General features: G+C 46.0%; 1 protein-coding gene and 1 pseudogene across 2 annotated transcripts in view; one reads left to right on the top strand and one right to left on the bottom strand.

Moving 5' to 3' along the window:
* DPF3 (double PHD fingers 3) overlaps positions 1 to 19,251 on the top strand; it is a 190,148-nt gene that overhangs the window by 44,686 nt on the left and 126,211 nt on the right. For both annotated transcript variants that reach the window (XM_006170495.2, XM_027769093.1), the window contains exon 4: positions 13,736 to 13,863. In XM_006170495.2, coding sequence (XP_006170557.1) covers positions 13,736 to 13,863 — 128 coding nt within the window. The remainder of the gene's footprint in view (positions 1 to 13,735; positions 13,864 to 19,251) is intronic.
* On the bottom strand, positions 14,573 to 14,673 carry LOC114006526 (uncharacterized; annotated as a pseudogene).

Genomic DNA, 19,251 nt, shown 5'->3' with positions numbered 1-19,251 from the left:
AACTTCACTGTTTTTTTTTTTTTTAATGTAGAAAAAAAAAAAAAAGGCTGAGGACAAACTTTTACTTGTGTTTCCTTGGATTAAATACCCAGAGTCTGTTTAAATCAGTTTAGCATCTTTCAAAGCCAGACCTTCAGTCCCTGTGGACTAGGGCAGGTAGGGCCTTCATTCTAGAGGTTAGGAACCATGGCCTGGAGTCAGGAAGCTGAACTCCCAGGGGTGTCAGAGGGGAAGTCAAGGAAAGAGCTAGAGGAGGGGAGCCTTTGGAGCTGGTGCCTCATTGCTCCAAACTCAATATGCACCATCCTCCTGGCATTCTCAGATCAAGACGGTTTTCCCGACAGGTGCCCCTTCTGCTCCTGGAATGTACCTGAGGCCTGGTCAGTTCCTTCTGCTCCAGGACACTTGTGGACAGCATAGCTTGTTGCCACCCTTGCCAAATTCCAAGGGTGATGAGAGGGAAGGCAGCCAGGAATGGGATTCTGGTTCTTTCTCTTGGTTTTGTCCTGTTTTTGGCAGTCCCTCAATGACCAGGGATGAATGACCAGGATGTTCACCCCCATCACTTGTTGTTGGGGAACACAAATGGGAAGGGAGGAGCTGAAGGGATGGTAGCCTCAGGTGTCCCAAACCAGAAGGGCCAGAAGCTGGTCAACAAATGATCACGGGGGCCCTCAGAGGGTGTCCCCAAGGGGGCAGCCCAGGCAGAGGGGCCTGCATCTTGCCTGCTTGGGCAGGCTGCAGAAGCTACTTCACCGCCCAGGGTGCCGTCTCTGCCCTGAACTGCCAGAACTCTCCAGATGGGAGCGGGCTGTGGCCAACTTCCCCAGCTTTTGAAAATCCTGCATCTTAATTAGTTCCCTACTGCTTTTGTACATGGCCCACATTTTAATAGTCTCCAGGCTTCTTCCACCATTTGCTCTCTGATGTTCACCGCGATTTCTCTTCTCCTTAAGACAGTCCCCCTGGCTTCTTCGACACCCTCCCAGCCCGGGAACAACGTAGGAACGCCGATGTGCCAAGCATGTAGCCCGAGATGGATGAGCCTGTCAGCTGGCTCCCTCTGCCCCCGCCCTCCCCTCTGCCGTGAGCGCCTCAGATGGATGAGCCAGGCGGGGTGGGCAAGGTGGGGGAGGTGGAGGAAGGACCCGTGGAGCCTCAAGCCAGGTGTGAGCCAATGGACAGCGTGACCTTCTCCCAGGCTGCTGGGGAATCTGGCTGTGTCCTTCCGAGGTGGAAGGACGTTCCGGCCCCCACCCCATCTGTCAGTGCTTATCTGTCTCTGCGCGGGGGTTGCCTGAGCTTGGTACGGCTGGGAGAATGGATGCCTTCAAGTGCATCAGGGGGAAATGACCAGTCATTTATCTCTTTCCTGCAGTGTCAGAGCCTGCAGCCATCCATCCTGAGGCCTGCAACAGCAGCTTCTTCAGCTCCTGTTGGCCTCCTGAGGAGGGGGGCCAGAGAGAGGCCACCCCAGCCCCCACGTCATGTGCAACTGTTTGTGCCTCAGTGACCTGGTCCGTTGCCTTTCTGGCAGTCTCAGGAAAGGAGCCAGGGCTTGGAGGCTGTGTTGGGATGTCCCCGGCACTGCTTTTGTTCCCAGGGCCCTGGGACCTTGGGCTGGCAGAGGAAATGGGCCGGCATCTGGGAGTGAGCAGGGCAGTGGCATGGCTGCTGCAGTTGCCATGGCCACGTTTTGTAGTGGCCCTTGGCAGAGCCACAATAGAGCATGGGTCATCGTAAGTCAGAGGAATCCTCTGATTAGGCTGTTGCCTGTTCACTTGTGTCTCTCCTCACTGGAAGGCACATACTTTCAGGACAGTGGCCTCAGCTCTCCGCGTTGGGTTTGACACACAGTTGGTGGACAGTAAAGAGTTACTGAGGGACAAAGGAAGGAAATGTTTCCAGTGTTGAACTCAAGCTTGGAGAACACGACTTAGCTCTCATCCTCTCCATTGCACAGATGAGGGAGTCAAGCCAGTGAGCAGATGCCTTGGGCAGCAGAGCTGGGCTTCATATCTGGTTCTGTGGGGCCTGTCCAAGTTCTGCCATTTTGTTAGGGATCTAAACAGCCATGTTCTTCTGGAGAAAAGCTACCGAGCAAGGATCACAAAGTGTGGGTTCAAGTCTAGACCCCTCCACCCACTGGTCTCAGTCACTCCAGCTCCATTCTTCCTCTGGGAGCTGTGGGCCACATGGGGTTACTCCCAGTCACGTGGGGCTGGAGCTAGAGCACTTGGCAAGCATTGGTGCCACACAAACAGGGGGAGCACTGTGATGGCCCCTCCACACTGCACTTCTGGGGCACCCAGGGGTCTTGGCTAATGCTGTTTCTAGTCCATTGCCTTAACCACTCGGCCACGGGTTTGCGGAACACTAACGCTGTTTCTATCCCCAGTACCAGTGATGAGCTTGTTTGAGACAGCTCACTGCCCAGATCGAAAAGTCTGTGTTGTCTGCCCTGGACTCTGCTTTAGAGTCATTTAAGGCCCCGGTCTAGTAGTTTATATGCTGAGGGAAGAAGACATGATCTCCTTGGTGTTGGGACACTGCCCCCCGCCCCCCATCAAAACCACAGCTTGCACAACCTCATCCTTGTGTTCTAGAACCCCGCCTTGCAGCATCCCTGCCCTGGGAACAGAGATGGACCTGGAAGGCATTCTCTCTGCTTTTCCAATACCTGTTATCCCATGGGGCTGGGTCTTCTATCCTAGTCCACTTTCTTGTTGGAAAACCATTCCTCTGTGGACCTATCCTGGCACGCTCCACATCTGTGCTCCCTTAGTACTGGGCACTTGGCCTCTTCACTGGCCTGTACCCTGTTCTACTGTCGTGGAAGCCTGCTGCTCAGGGCCCAGGCACTGCTCCCCGATGAGCCTACTGTCCCCTGGAGGTATCTGACAACCAGAATAAAGCAGGCTCCCTGTGGCATCATGCACAGCTCTCTCCCAAGAAGAGCACTGGTGGGGCTCTGTACATATTGCAGTAACTCCTAAGCGGTCTCCCCATTTCTGCTCTTGCCCTCCCCTTAAGTTATTTTCAGTATGATTCTATTACAATATAGGCCCGATTACTTTATATTTTGCTCATAACCACCAATAACCTGTTCTGGCACCCGGGGTGGAAATCAACACTCTAACAGTTGCCTACTCAGCCCTTCAGGGCCCCTGTCACTCTGAGCTGGTCTTTGATTCCCGCTTGCTGTGCTCCAGGTTGACGGGGTGGATTCAGAACCTTCGCATAGAATACTCCTTTGGCCAGAATCTTTGTCTGGATCTCTGCACAGCCCTCTCGTCTTCTCTTTCAGGTTTGGGCTTTCTTGGCCACAGTTAAAGTGTAACCACCCTCTATCATTCTGATACTCTGGCTTCCCCTCTGTCCTGTGTTTTCTCCAAAGCACTGACTACCATCTGTCTCACTGTAGATTGCACTTGTTTATTTCATGTAGCATTCCTCCCTGGCTAGAATATAAATTCTATGCGGGCAGGGATTTTGTGTCCCCAGCACCTAGAACAGAGCCTGGCTCATAGTAAGTGCTCAGGAATTATTTGTCAAATGAATGAATAAAACGGCATTTTCCACTGTGGTTCTGCCATGACCCCTCCTCTTCTCCCCAAAGCTGCGGGAGCAATGCCCACCCAGGAACTGAAGCAGGGACTGCCTCTTGGCTTCCAAGCTGCATCTCATCCACAGCCTCTTCTGTTCTCTTACCTACTCCCAACTCTGACTCAATGCGTTCATCTTCCCTGGGCCCATGCCTATGCTAGGGACAGCTGTACTTCACCACATTGGGTGGTCTGAGAGAAGGTGAGGGGCTTTTCCGGAAGCACAAGAAGAGGGAGAGCTTAGAAGGGAGCTCATATCTATTGAGCACTCTGCTTGTGTCAGCCAACTTTATGTCTGTTATCTTGCTGGATCCCATAACAGCCGTGGGAAGTGGGTTTTGTTCTTCCTGTCTTAGAGATAAGACCATCAAGGCCAACTGTGTGGTTTAAGTAGTAGAGCTGAGATTTTGCCTCTCGGCAGCTTCTTACACTTTGCAATTGTCTATATTCTTTTGAACTATTGCTTTTTATTGTTTCCCAGTTAATTAAGGTATAAGTGACAAATAAAAATTATATATATTTATGGTGCGCAGTCATGTTATTTTAATATATGCATACATTGTGAAATGATTAAATGGAGCTAATTAACAAATCTCTCTTTCATACACCTATCTTTTTTCTGTGTGTGTTGAGATCATTCTACTCTCTTGGGAATTCAAAGTTTACAATATATTATTAATAACTATACTCACTGCACTGTACAATAGATGGCCAGAACTTTTCTTCCTAACTGAAACTTTGCACCCTTTGACAGCATTTCCCTACTTCCTACCTGCCCTTGGAGATATTCCTGCTAAGTTGCATGTAGGTCGTTTGCTGGCCAGCCCAGCAGAGAGCGTCCCTGGACAGTGTGGTATTTTACTCACGGGTGAGGAATACTTATCTGTAGTCCCTGCTTCTAGATGCTGGAGCCCCTTTGTGTGTGTCTACTTAGGGGTGAGTGGGCAGGCACAGCAGAGGCCGTGTGGGGAGTATTCAGTACTTCTGTCGTGTGGATATCCTGGGATTCCGTAACAACAGGTTCCAAGGGCCTGCAAGGTATAGCCTGGGAGCCAGGTCCTCAGGGTGGACCTCATCTGTTTTCAGCTTTATGAGTCACAAAATAGGGAATCAAATGCAGCCAAGAAAATGGCATCCCTAGGGCAAGAGCAGACGGATTCCTGTGTCTGCCACCATCTTAGGAAATCAGGCTTCTGGACCACCCCCCCAATTTCTTCCCCTGTGAGGTGAGAGATAACAACATGCCTCCCTTCTCTCTCCCCATGTGTCAGAAAGCCTGATGGGGATAAATGCAATAATGATTCTTAAGCTCCTTGCTCCTTGGTGTAAGTTGAAGTATAAATCTGAGGAAATATGATGAGCTTACCTCCATAAAATAATAAGCACCCAGAAGAGAAAACTGCATGCTGGTGTTTTTAAAGAAAAACTAGAAGCAGGTAAAAAAAGAAAACAAAAAGCATTTGGAGCATTCATGATCTAGCAGGAGGCTTCACAGCCATTGTCGGTGGGATTTCTCCCTCCCTTTTGCACCATAACTCTATCTCCAGGCCCCTGCGTCAGAGGGAGCCCATGATGGATGGACGGATGGATGCGCCTTGTCGGGGTGTTTCACCACAATTTCCCTTGGGGCAGTCTGTCTGTTGGCAGAGCACAGCCTCCCGAAAGATGGTATCTCTCGCAAACTCGACAGCTAACAGACAGCTCCTCTCTTTGTGTATTTCCCCAAAGAAGAACTGTCTTAATCTGTTTTCTATATGGCATATTTTATTATAATCCATATATGACTCTCAGGTTCCCAATCCTCCATCCTGAGCCAAATAACGAAGGAGAAGGAGTCAGAGGCTCCGGGAGCCCGTGACATCTGAGGCGTTTGCATTTTTAAATGACCTGGGATTTAATTACTCACTGTGCTCCCATGTTGCACTTTCAGACTCATCTCGCCTGCATCCTGTTAATGAGCTCGGTGGCTCCAACAACCCAGTGGAAGCTTTTCTTTCGGTGCGTTGGGTTGCGGGCTTGGGGCACCTGTGTCAAAAGCTTGCGGCTTTGATCTGTACCCGAGAGGATGGCTGCCCTGGCCATAGCCGTGGAGAGAAAGAAGCCATCGCTCTTCTCTGGCAATTTTTATTTTTTTGCTTTGCTTTTATTTGTGTGTGTGTGTGTGTTTGTGTGTGTGTGTGTGTGTTAAAGACTTTCTATGCTTCAATCCTTGTTTATCTAAGAGGTTTTTTCTTATTTGGAAACCGATTTGCTTCGGTTTGCACAGAAGCTGTCTCTGGTGTGATGGATCGTGCTGGAAGTCACCCAAGGAGTATCTCTGTTCCCAATTAGAAGTGGAGGCAGAGCTGCTTACGGGGGCCCAGGGAGGCGGCTGGCTTGGGTGACAGCTGCTGCTGCTCTGGAGAGAGTAACGATCCGTGGGTTTATATCCATGTGTATAAAATCAGGCTAATTTAAAGATGAATTATGTGTGTGTTTTGGGCCGTTCTCTTTTAATGTTAAATGTTCGATGACTCCTGTCAGGTTATGTGGTCCCCAAATTTGTGTGAGGTTTGAAATGTGAACACTTCTAAAGAATCACTAAATCCTATATCCAGATGAGCTGTATTAGAATGAAACTGAATAAATGAATCCCCTAAGGGCTCAATAGGGAGTATGTCTAGGTTGTACATTGTGCAAGAGCTTGGACCTGTTACCTTTTTTTCCTCCTTCCACTCTGGGACCCTCTGTGGTCAGGAGCCAGGGAATGCGTGCTCTGCTTGTTGGTCAGGAGGGACGGTTACCCTTTCACTCTGACTTTGCAGACCTTACCCATAATGCTTTGTAATCAGTTTATCAGTGGTCAGCTAGAATGCTGCTCTTGGAGTGAAGAACCATATTTAGGAGCCAGATGGTGGCACAGTGGTAAAATGTGATGCTCTTTAAGGCAGTCCCACATGTGAAGGTTCCTAGTTCAAGACCAAAGACGTCCCTGAATACACTGAACACTCGTACCCATAGTCTGGGCCTGCCTGAAGGCTGGAGGTGGATTGTGGCATCAAGATCCTGTTGGGAATGTTGTCTCTCTCTTTCTCTCTGTACCTCTCACTCATAGAAGAGATAAACTGAAAGAACGCAGGGACCAGCAGGTGGCATAGTGCTTAATGCGACTTGGCCGACTGAGGTTCGAGTCCCGGATGTGTTGTCTTGAAAATCATGCTGGGCATGTGTACATGGCCATGCCCCCGGGGAAGAAGATTTTCTTACTTCCCCCTCTGTCTCTCTCCATGAGTGCATGTGCCCTATGGCAAAAGCAAAAAGAAAAAGAGAAAAGAAAAAAAAAAGGAACCATGTTTAAATTCCTTCCACTTTGGGGAAGCAAAAATCATGGTAAATATTACTTTTACTGCCATAGACCTACACCATCCAATGTGTTAGCCACTAGTCACATTTGGCTGTGCAATACATGAGATGTTGCTAGTCTGAACCCCAAAACATGCTCTAAGTGTGAAATACACACCAGACTTTGAAAACATAATGCAAGTGAAAGAATATAAAAATCACATCTGTATTTTGTAGATTTTATATTAGCATCGTAATGTTTTGGAACTATAGGGTTAAATAAAATATGTTATTAAAATTAATTGCACTTTCTTCCTTTTTTAAAAGCTTTTTTGCTATTGGGCATATGTGCTTACTAAAGAGAGAGAGAGTGGTGGGGGTGCGGGGGGTGGGGAGAGTGAGAACTCACCCCCAGGGGGGAAGGCTACACTGCAATCCCTTCTCCAGTGTCCTCTTGGAATTTTGGGCACATGTGCACATGGCCTGGTGTAATTTCCAAGCTGTCCAGTTCAGGACTTGAACCACACAGATGGCCATGTGGGATCCAGTGCCTAATCTCCATGCCATCTGCTGGCCCTCTCTTTACTTTTATTTATTTATTTATTTATTTATTTATTTATTTATTTATTTATGTATTTATTTATTTATTTATGTATTTATTTATTTAGGAGAGGTTTTCGCTATAGGGCGCATGCGCTCGCCAGCCAGCCAGAGAGAGACAAAGAGACAGAAAGCGAGAAATCCCCCCCTCCCCACCCCAGGGGGAATGGCCACGCCACAATCTCTTCTCCTCCATTTTCCTCTCGGGATCTTGGGCATGCACGCACACGCACCTGGTGTGAGTTTTAATCTACTGGGTCTGGGACTCGAACTGCAGTCGACTACATGAGAGTCTAGCGACATAGCCATTACGCTAACTGCTGGTCCCTACCCTCTCTTTGCTTTTTAAAATGTGACTCCTGGGATATTTAAAGTTGTATAAGTGGGGAACCAGCAAATGGTATAATGGTTACGTCATTGGACTCCCATGTAGTTAACTGCAATTTGAGTCCTGGACCTGGTGGCTTAAAACTCACACCAGTTATGTCTGCATACATGCCCAGAATTCCAAGGGGAGAATGGAGGACAAGGGATTGCAGTGTGGCCATCCCCCTGGGGAGTGATTTCTCTTTCTGTCTCTGTCTCTCTGGTAAGTGCATGCACCTTACAGCAAAAATTTCTCTAAAAAAAGTATATAAGTGGCTTGCATTCTATTTCTAGTGGACAGTGCAGTTGTGCTACTAAAATCGAAACTATTCAAACTTTAGCAATAATCGGGCATCCTGGGACCAGCAGTTGGTGTAATTGCTATGTTGCTGGACTCCCACTTAGTTGACCATGGTTCGAGTCCTGGACCTGGCAAGTTTGAAGCCACCAGGTCTGGGACTTGAACTGCAGTTGGCCATGTGGGAATCCAGTGATATAACCATGATGATATTTGCTGGTCCCATATGATCTAATTTTGAATCTAAGTTTTGAATAGAAAACAAGTCAGAAATCAATTAGCCTCATTTTCTACTGTGTTTCTCACACTTTTTTTTTCCTTTGTGGATCTTTTCAGAGTTTGTTAATGCAGTGTATTACCTTGTTTATGTTCCAAAACAACACTATGAAATAGATGCTATGATCAAGTCTATTTAATGAGTCAGGACATGGAGACTTGGTAAAATAACTAGCCCATGGTCCCCCTACTAAAAATGGCAAGAATAGGAATTGACTCCAGGGCTGTCTGAAAGCAGAACCTATATGAGCCAATTAAGTACTTTAGTGATTAGGGAAGAATGTTGCCACTAAACTTCTCTATGATGGTGGGAAAGTCCCTAGATCTTTCTGTGCTCCATTTTCCTTAAGGGATTGGACTGTAGATGCTATTGGAGATTCCCTTCCAGCCCTATGATGTACAAGAGCCCATCTGGTGCTTTCCTTCTTGATCTTATACTGTACCTATCAGCTAGAGTTTGGTTCAAGATGACCGAGAGGGTAGACTGAATTGTGACAAAGTAGGATGGAGACTTATTTTAGCAGGGATGGAAGGAGTAGGAGAAAGAAGAGTAGGAAGTTCACCCTGGATGGAAAATTCCATGTAAAGTCAGTATCGTGGTGGACGGGTGACCACCACCGCATGGGGAAGTTCACATCGAGCACAGCCCAGAACTGTGACACAACCTGGCTCTAGCCTCAGCAAAGATCTGCCTTTTATCTTAAAATATTAAAATTAAGGAGAGAGTCTAGGAATACAATGAAAATGCGTGAGGGTTTGGAAAGACTTTTTAAGAAAGGATCAATTAGAGGCAGGGTAGAGTTGGTACAGCCTGATGGTTGAATGGATGTTGGAGGCAGATGAAGCTCAAGGCTGAACTTTTCCTCTTACTAGCTGTGTGATAGTATTCGAGTTCTAAACCTCCCTAAGGCTGTTCTGTCCTCATCTGTAAAATGGGAGAATAACTGCCGTCAAGTGCGGTGGGGATTAGGTGATGCATAGCAGTGGCTGCTGCATTGCGTGTTTACTATATGCCGAGTTCTCTGCATGCACACCAACGTGCCAACGTGCAGCTGGGGCTCAGCCTATGCCTGCCAACCACTAAACAAGAACACAATGAATGCAGGCCCTCCTCATGATCTCAATGGCATCTTGGAAAGATCATCTGGCTGCATTCTTGTCCTGCTGTGTGGCTTTTGGTAACATTACTTAACTTCTCTGAGCCTCGGGTGACTCATTTATAAAATGCAGTGATTAAATTAGATGATATGTAAGGTCTTTTCCAGCTCTAAAATGTGGTGAAATTCTGGAAATAGGATTTAATGCTGAGAAGGCTGAAAGGGATACTTAAATATAAACTTCAACTATGTGTATGATTATTGTGTGTTTGAGGGATGGTGACTAGCTGTTCCCTTTTGACTGGGGAAAGGACCTGAGCCCACAGAATTTAATTGTTTCAGACATTTAGAAGACTTTTTTGATTTGGAAGAAAGAGTTACATGTTATGAGAGCAGGCTGTGGAGCTTTATGTTCTGAACTCATTAGAGCAGACAGTTGACTATGACACTCAACGTGAATGTAACTTCATTACACAGGCCTTCCCTGACTCCCTGGTCTAAAGTAGACCCTTCACTTGCTCTTCTTTCAGATTTCACTTTGTTGTTTTCCTCTATAGCACTTATGACAATTCATAATTGCATCTTTCTTTCTTTTTAAAAATTTGTCAGAAATTCCTGTGTGTTTGCTGGAGAGAGACACAGAGAGAGAAAGTGAGAAAACTCCTCCCATGGGGTATGGCCATACCATAGTCCTTTCTCCTTCCTATTTCCCTCCTTTTGGGGTTTTGGGTGTGTGCACACATACACACACACACACCCCTGGTGCTTTTTTTTTTTTTTTTTTTTTTTTCTTTCAAGGTGCTGGATCTGGGACTTGAATCTCATAGTCAGCCATGTGGGATCCAGCCACATTAACATCATTCCATGGGCTGGGCCCTGCATATTTTTTAAAAGTTTACTTATTTTACTCATGATGATAACGCATCATGAGAGAGAATGAAAGATGGAGGAGTCCGACCCGGTAGGGCCCCAGGATCTGTCTTGAGCTTTTGACCTCTACCTCTTAGGTCGGGTCAGCATGTTGGCAAGGTCGCTGTTGTGTAACCCCATCCCGACCTAGGAATAAAACTTAGGTTGAATTAGCATGTCAGCAAGGCTGCTTGCTGTTTGCTCCGTAGCCTTGCTGGGAAGCGACCCCCCTCTGACTCCCTGATATACTATAAAAAATTACATAGCTCTCTTGAGTATGTGATGAGATTTTTCCCAAAAGTCCCCCGACCACTCCCCTCGGCCCTGATACCTACTGTTAATTACAATGCTTTACCTCCGTGGTCACAATAGAGGGTGGGCTGAAGTTCTATCTAGGCAGAAATAATTTTGACCTTTGGAAGGCCCTTTAAGATATATTTAACATAAACTTAAAAATAATCTTTTCTTTACATAAAATAGGATTAGGCCTAAACTGGCCCAGGATACCCCCACCCTCACCAAGTGAAATAGATAAATATATTAGGATTCCTTAAATTAAGTTTTAGATCCCTATAAAACTATATAAGTATCATTCTTTATTAAGATCCATAAGAACTAATATCTATACTTGAGATTTTCTTTTCTCAGCACCATTCCCGGTAATCACAAGATGGCTGCTGCGCCGCATCAGCTGATAATCATCTCTGCTTGCTAGAGCCACTTTCCCAAAACTGCATTCCATAAAGACGCCTACATCAAACGAACAATTGCGGAACTGCACTAGACCCACCTTTAATCCAACCCCGAATAGAACTTCTATACCCTATTATTAAAACTTTATGAGCTGATAATTAAAACACGTAGCCCCTCACCCATTTACTTGCATGTATCACATTTTCAATAAAAAGGCACAATAATTCCTAGCAGTTGTCACTCCTCAGAGAGCGATCTCTGGGAGTGTCCGACTGAGGACGTGCATAAAAATGGCACTGAGGCCTTTGTGTTCTGTTCACCTGTGCCACCTCCGACGAGTCAACCCAACCCCGCCGAGGCTGGACCCTGGCAGAAAGAGAGAGAGAGGGAGAAGCACCCTTAATAGGGTATGGTCATGCTACGATACCCTTCTCACAGCCCTCTAACTTGTCAGGATCTTGGGCACACACGCACGTGCATCTGGTATGTTTCAGGTTGGTCGGCCAGGGATCTGAAACCATGGTTGACCATATGGCTTCCAGCACTGCAGTTCAGTACATTGTCTGAGCTACTGAGGCCGAGTCTGTAATTATTACACATCTTTATTTTACATTTAGTATTTAATGTCTGTCTATTTAGGCTGTAAATCACTCAAAGGTGGGGTGTCTTTAATTGGTTTACCTATTTTGTACCTAGTCCTAGGCAGTGGTTATCACCTGGCAGTGCTCAGTGAATATTTGGTGAAGGAGTAGATGGATGGATGTGTTTTAGAAGTGGCTGATTAAGTGCTAGTACTTCTTGATGGAGGTGGAGCTTTTGCTCTCTTTTTATTGGTAAGAAAAATCCCAAAGACCTCATCTCTCAAGACACTTTAGATACTGTTTTTTCCTTCTTGTCTTCTTTTCCGGGGCTGGTCACCCATGGGCATGTGTTTCTTAGTTCCAATGGGGGTGCCCGTGTGCCTTTTCTCATGGGTTGGTTGGCCTACATGTTTCTGGGGGAGGAGGTCCAAGGGGTGGGTAGAGTTCTGTTGAGTCAGAACAGCCCGGTGGAGCAGGGCTTGATGGTGCTTATTCTATTTGCCCTTCCAGAACTACTCTGATCTTTATGCTGCTCTGTGCGCTAGGAAGCTGACCTTGATGGACTGTGTCAGGCAGTCTCCCTTGCCCTCTTGCTTCCAGTTGAGGTTGTCCATTGAGAAAGGGCACAGTAGGAAGATGAGGAATGGGAGGATAGAGTGGTTGGCTTATACATGTACTCCCTTGGTTCTCTGACCTCTGGGTATCTAGCTGCAAGTCACAACTTCTGCCCCAGCTCTGCCATGGCATCCCCTCCAGGTTCTTGCAAATACTCCCACTCTGTCCCCCCAAGAATAGCAGTGGTAATGGCTCCCTACTAGCTACTCCCTTGGGGCATGTTACCATTTCTTGTTGGTCCCCTTAATGCCACCCACACCTTGACAAAGAGTCCCTACACTAAATTCTCAATCCTTTGATATGAGTGGGCCACTTATTCCCCTTGGCTGTCCCCTGGTACCCCACTGCATCATATTCGTGCCCTTGGCTTACCAGGTACCTTGGTAGGGACCACATCTGCTTGCTGTGGTGCTACGAGTGGGCTTGGGTGTTTATGAGCTACAGGATCAGAGGAGGACTTGGAGGAGTAGTCTGTGGTAAATCAAAATTTGTACCTTAGATTTCTGTTTTTAATTAAGAAGGAAAAAATGAACCTCTGTTAGGTTAGTAGTTTGGGGGATAACTTGGGGAAGAGGTCCAGCTTTTCTCTCTGACCCCTCTCATGAACAGGGCTGGCTTTGGCTGCTATTGCTCAACTGGCCCTATGACCTTAAGCCTCATGTAGGTGATTAAATGTCATAATTTTAGAAACCACACCTGGTACGTGGGGACTGTAGCGCCTTCTCTGCTGACCTGGGGCCTTTTAGGCATTTGCCCTTGCTTCTTCTCTTCCCTTGACTTTCTTTTTTCCTCCCTCCTCCTTGAGGCTGAAAAGCTTTTCATGGAGCAAACCAGAACTGGGCAGCCCACACGGCCAAGGGGATGTCATGGAGTTGCAAGACAAGAGGGAGGAAATAGTAGTTGAGGCCAGAGCTGGTGTAGTGCTTGAGAGTTTTCAAAACACCTAACGCAGGTGAACACATTTCTGCCCCACAAAACCACCCTGTGTGACTGGCATCATGATGCCACTTCTACCACTTCGTAGATGTAGAAACGGCTCTGGGTTCCTCCAGCACCTTGTTCTACTACGTCACACAGTGGGGGAGAGGCAGGAGCAAGTTAAGACTCAGGCTATCTGATACTGCCTTTACCCGGCTCCCTTCTCTGCCTCAGTTTTCTTGGAGGGTATGGGCAGGGTGAGAATCTAACTCTGAGATCATGACATGGAGAAGGCAAAACTGGACTTGCCTCCAGGGTTCCCATTCCACCAGGAGGCAAGAGTGCAGGCATCCAGAGTCCGACCGAGGAGCTCTGGTCCCTGCATGTGCTCAGGATGTCCCTCCTGTCCCACTTGCTTCTAGTGGCCTAATCTGCCTTTCTGTCTTTGCTTTTCAGAAGTGGAGCTGCCTCTGAAGAAAGATGGGTTCACCTCAGAAAGCACCACACTGGAAGCCTTGCTCCGTGGAGAGGGAGTGGAGAAGAAAGTGGATGCCAGAGAAGAGGAAAGCATCCAGGAAATCCAGGTATTGCCTCGGCTCCTGCCTGGCTTCCCAGAGCATCCCTGTTGGGCTTCCAGGACTTCAGCTCCCTCCTCCTCTGGAGGCCAGGGCTGCTCCAAACTGCCTTGAGGTGCTGTTGCCAAGAAGCTCACACATTTCATTCTGATTTAACACGTCCCACAGAAGTCATCATTCCCTTGAGCTTGTTCCTCTTCCCTGATTTCTCTACTTATCCATTCACAACTCATTCACTGAGCCTCCGAGCACCAGAGACTGTACCAGGTCCTGGGAGCACAATGGGGCATGAAACAGACTGAGTCCTCATCCTGTGGAACACTCAGTGTCATCTGGGCTCAGGCTGTGGGGGTGTCGGGGGGGTCCCTACTCCTGCTAGTCTCAAGTGAGTCCTGCCTCACCCTGCCCTCCTCCTCACCCTCAGCCCCAGCTGTAGTTCACCACACTCCTCAGTCCTGTCCCAGCTCCATTTACTCCTCCTTCAAGGTCAGTTTTGTTGTCATTCTGTAGACATGGATGGTCACTTCTGTCCCTGTGTGTCTTCCTCTGTTCACCATGAAAGCTGTCACTAATGGGATTATGATGGCATCTTTTACCATGTCTTTAAAAAAAAAAATACTGTTTTTTATTTTATGATTTCTTATTCACATATAATTGTTGTATATCTTCGTAGTACACAAATGGATTTTCAAAGTATGTGTGTAGTATGTGACAATCAAAAAATATAGACTGCTTCACAGATGTGTGTCGTCCCTGTGTGGGGGCCATGCTAATCTCCATATCATTCCAATTTTAGTGTATGTGCTGTCAAAGCAGCACTACCACTTGTTATTTGTTATTTTATTTTTGAAAATTTTCTTTTCTTTCTTTAAAGAATTATTTTAGTTAACTTTATTTATTTTAATTTGACCAGAGAGGCAGAGAGAGAGAAAAAGTGAGAAAGCAAGCCACCAGGTCTGGGACTCAAACCATGGTCAGCCATGTGGGAGTCCAGTGCCCTTAACCACCATGCCATCTGCCGGTCCCCTCTTTTCTTTCTTTCTTTCTAGAGTTTAAGAAACAAAGGAAGCCAAGTATCTCCAACAGGGTCTTACACTGCCATTTCCCCCAAGCTCTTCTAGCCCGTTGAGATTATGGGTATATACTCTACATGCCTGAGTCCCCTGGGACTCAAATCCATGATCTTCCTTATGGATCCAGCATAAAATCCAGCATCACTCAAGCAGTGCATTGCCACTGTGCCACTGAACTGGCCCTCTAATTTGTTATTTGTCTTGAATCCTCATGGTTTGATATAATGCCTGGCAGGGTATTGTAATAATATTAATTAATGCTAATATTAAATAATTTATAGTAATAATTAAATAGATTAAATTATTAAAATTAAATGATATTTATATTAAACTTATACTGTATATTAAATTTTTATATTTTATGCTATACATAATATATTAATTTATATTCAATTTAATATTTAATATTTATATTTAGTTAATTTATTGAAACTATAAATAAATTTAAAAAATCCATTTTTGGTTTGCTACAAGTCCCTGTGGTCCGTGTGTTCCATCCAGTCAGGGCCCGTGCTGCTGTGTTCACATTGTGTCCTGGGGCCTCGATACATCCAGCACAGAACTGGTTGTTGAATGAATCAGTGAATCCGGTACCTTTCCTGCCACTTCTATATTACAGTGAATGGTTGAGTCCTTCCCGTTAGCTGCCATGACATGGCTTATAACTGTCCCCCTTTCCTTTCCAAGGAGCTATGGCCCTAGTATAGATGCTCAGTAACGGTAACCTTCATTTGTCAGCCAGACCGTGGTGTCATATTTGACTCTTGTCTTTCTCTCACATCTACACTCATCTTGAATCCTGTTGGTGGTGCCTTTGACATAAATCCAGAGTGTGGCCCCTTCTCCCCATGTCCACTGCCACTCCCCTGGTCCAAGCCACACTCATCTCTGGTTTGGTTTCACCTTCTTTAAGTTTGTGTTCTCTCTCTCTCTTTTTTTCTTTCTTTCTTTCTTTCTTTCTTTCTTTCTTTCTTTCTTTCTTTCTTTCTTTCTTTCTTTCTTTCTTTCTTTCTTTCTTCCATGAGCAAGAAAAACACATGGAGAGAGAGAGAATTCCCAACAGGGTCTTGATACCTGCAATCCACCTCAAGTTTCAGTTAGTCCTGGATCATGGACACCTATGTGCTTGTCATATTCAGGGAGGTTCCTGGATTTTAACCAGCCACCTTTCCACATGGGATTGCTTCACAGAGCATCATGCTTTGCTGCTGCACTACTGCCTGACCCTCCAAGTTTTTGTTCTTATCTCTTTATTGAGAGGCATGACTTAACCACTGTATTTAATACCAAATCCGGTGCCCTGCCCGTCTAAGCACATCCATCACCCCTCTCTGCTTTCCTTTTCCTGTTCTTTCTTCCTTACCCTCATTGCTTTTACCACCATCCAGCCTACTTTAAAATGTGCTTGTTACTGTTTATTGTCTATTCTCTTCTAATAGAATGTAAACTCCTCAAGGGCAGGGGCCTTTGTCTATTTTATTCACTCATTTATCTCCAGCACCCAGTCAGTGCTTAGCTCATCTTAGGTGCCCAGTCAGTACTTGTCGAATGGGGGCATGAGTGAGTGGATTCCGGAGAGCTGCCCTGTTCTCAGTCTTGCCTTCTCCGACATGAACTGCCTTGCTAGCTGACCTTTCGTTCTGGAGCCAAGCTCATTTTTTTTGTCTTGCTAAAACACTTTTATTTCCTACTATTAATAGATAAATCCAAAATATTGAGCGTGATCTTCCTGGGCCTTCACTCTCTGCTCCTAACCTAGTTTTCAGGCTTATTTTCCACTACTCTTTTCTTCCCTCTGTTCTTCAGCCTTCTTTCTTCCATGCCTTTGGTCATGCTGTACTTTTTAACTGGCGTGCCTTTTCTTCCATCTCCATGTGTATGAATCCCACTCATCTTTTAGACTCAGTCCCAACTCCTCCTTCCCCATCAAGTCTTTTTTTTTTTTTTTTTTTTGAGAAATTTTTGCTATAGGGCACATGAGCTCGCTGGTGAGACAGAGAGAGACAGAGAGACAGAAAGTGAGAAACCACCCTCCAGGTGGATGGCCATGCCACAATCCCTTCTCCTCCATTTTCCTCTTAGGATTTTGGAGACACATGCACACGTGCCCATTGTGAGTTTCAAGCCTCTAGATCTGGAACTTGAATCATAGTTGGCCATGTGAGAGTCTAGAGCCTTAACCACCAGGCCACCTTCTGGCCCCTATCAAGCCTTTCTTGATCTCCCACAGCTAAAGGGAGCTCTGGTGTTTAGATATCTCTGCTTTCTTTCTTGTGTGTGTGTGTGTGTGTGTGTGTGTGTGTGTGTGTGTTTTACTATTCATGTGTTACCTCCCCCATTTCAGGCTTTGAGACTTAAAGTCAAAATTTATCATTTCTATGTTATATAGTAGAGGAATTTTTGATCAGTTGGTGTAATCTGAGGTTTAATCGGATATCTAGTATCAAGGAGCCCTTTCCCTTCAAAGCTGGTGGTGGGTTTGAGTTCGTCCCATGCAGTGTTGTGCCAATATATGGTTCATGACTGTTGTAGCATCATCATCATCATCCCCGACATAAACTGACAAACTACTGTGTGCAGAGCACAGAGCTACTGTCTTCTGTGCTGGAAGCAGGAACCAGGACCTCAAGCTAAACGATCTCACCAGTTTTTATTGACCTGATATGATTAAAACACATTTGTAGTAAATGGACTATCATTTTAGATTTATTTTCATTCGCTCGTTTATTATTTTGACCAAAGTTTAATGAGGGCCTCCTCCGGGCATGTTGTGTGTGAGGTACTGGGGATAGAGAGAGAGCTGTCCCCTCTGCTCATATGCTAGAAAACAAGTAAAAAAAATTGCATTTGGGATAAATGCCATGAGAAGAACAAACTGTAGTAGAAGAGGAGGGACAGATTCTAACTGATGTCCTCAGGGGACAAGGGATTTAACCTCAGCCCTAAGGAAAGAGCCAGCAAAGTGAGCATCCAGGCCAGAGCTTTCAGGACAGAGGAACAATGTGTGTGAAGGCCCTGAGACAGGTCACAATCTGTTGTGTTGAGAGAACCGGCAGAAGGCCCGTGTGGCAGAGCCTGGTGCCAGGGAGAGTCCAGCATGGAGGTGGGCAGGTGGACAGGAGCCTGACCACTGAAACCTCATGGGACATGGAAGTGGCTTTTGGTTTCATGTGAAATGAAAAAAGACTCCATTTGGAGGATTTTAATCAGGGCAGTGAATTTATGTTTCACAAAGATCCTTCTGGCTGCTGTGTGGAGAGGGGATTGGATAAAGGGCCGATGGTGGAAAGACGGAACCAGTGATAGGATTGTTGCAGTGTTCCAGGCCAGAGATAATGGAGTCCTTAAAAACAAATTTTCTGTTTTTTAAAAAACACAACCACAAACCACTCTTATCATCACTATAAAGACTGTTTTGAGTTTTAGAACAGTTATTTTAAAATGTGTTTATTTTCTTGATAATATCTTTGAACAGGGAATGAAAGTGTGTTGGGGGGTGGAGAGGATGGTCAGCTGATTCTATAATTGGGCCACTTCTGCCCTTCTCTCTTAATCCAGGACACCCTCTCCTTCCTGAGCTCTGAAATGAACTTTGTGAGGAACTTCTGACTCCTATGCCCCAGTTACGTATCAGGGCCACATTGTAAGAAATGCAAACCCACCGGGGCAGCTGCCTTCACGCCTGAGGCCCGGGACATAGACTAGGGAAAGTTGATAGGAAGACAGAGCATGGAGCCTTAAGAAAGAGAGGTCAGTTTACTCCTGGATGTTGAGGTATGTGGCACTCTGGGGACTAGTTCAGCTGCCTTCACCAGGCTTTTGCCTTCCAACCCAGAGTCCATATTGCAGGTAATAAATATCCTTATAATGAAAAATGAGAATGGAGTCTGAATTGTACAGAGATGCCAGAGGCAATGACCTTTAAATTCAAGGCACTTGGAACTTTCCATGATTAAATGACTTCAAGTCCCGGAAAGTTTGCAAGATGGCAATACAAACGGCAACACTAGTGGTAGTGACTGCACCTTCTATTTGTACTATGCTTTTCACCGAAGGCTGTGGAGCACTTGACCCGTCATTGTCTTGCTCGACTCTGGCTAGGGTTCCCACCCACAGGTTGAGAACCCAAGAGGCTCGCTCTGAATCTGGGCCAGCATTTCCTAGCTGTGAGATCAGAGGTCTTGACGAGCAAACAATGCTGTTTCTCTGTTCGATGGCTGTCCACTGGTGCTTTCTAAATCAACCTAGTAGAAAAACCAGAGAATTTTTTTTTCTCTTTTTTTTTTTTTTTTTTTTTTGGGGGGGTTTTTGCCCCAGGCGGTGG

The sequence above is a fragment of the Tupaia chinensis genome, unplaced genomic scaffold (genome assembly GCF_000334495.1).
Source record: "Tupaia chinensis unplaced genomic scaffold, TupChi_1.0 Scaffold148607_1, whole genome shotgun sequence".
NCBI classification, from domain to species: Eukaryota; Metazoa; Chordata; class Mammalia; order Scandentia; family Tupaiidae; genus Tupaia; species Tupaia belangeri.
The sequence above is the reverse complement of the archived record's forward strand: the minus strand, read 5'-3'. Positions and strand labels throughout refer to the sequence as shown.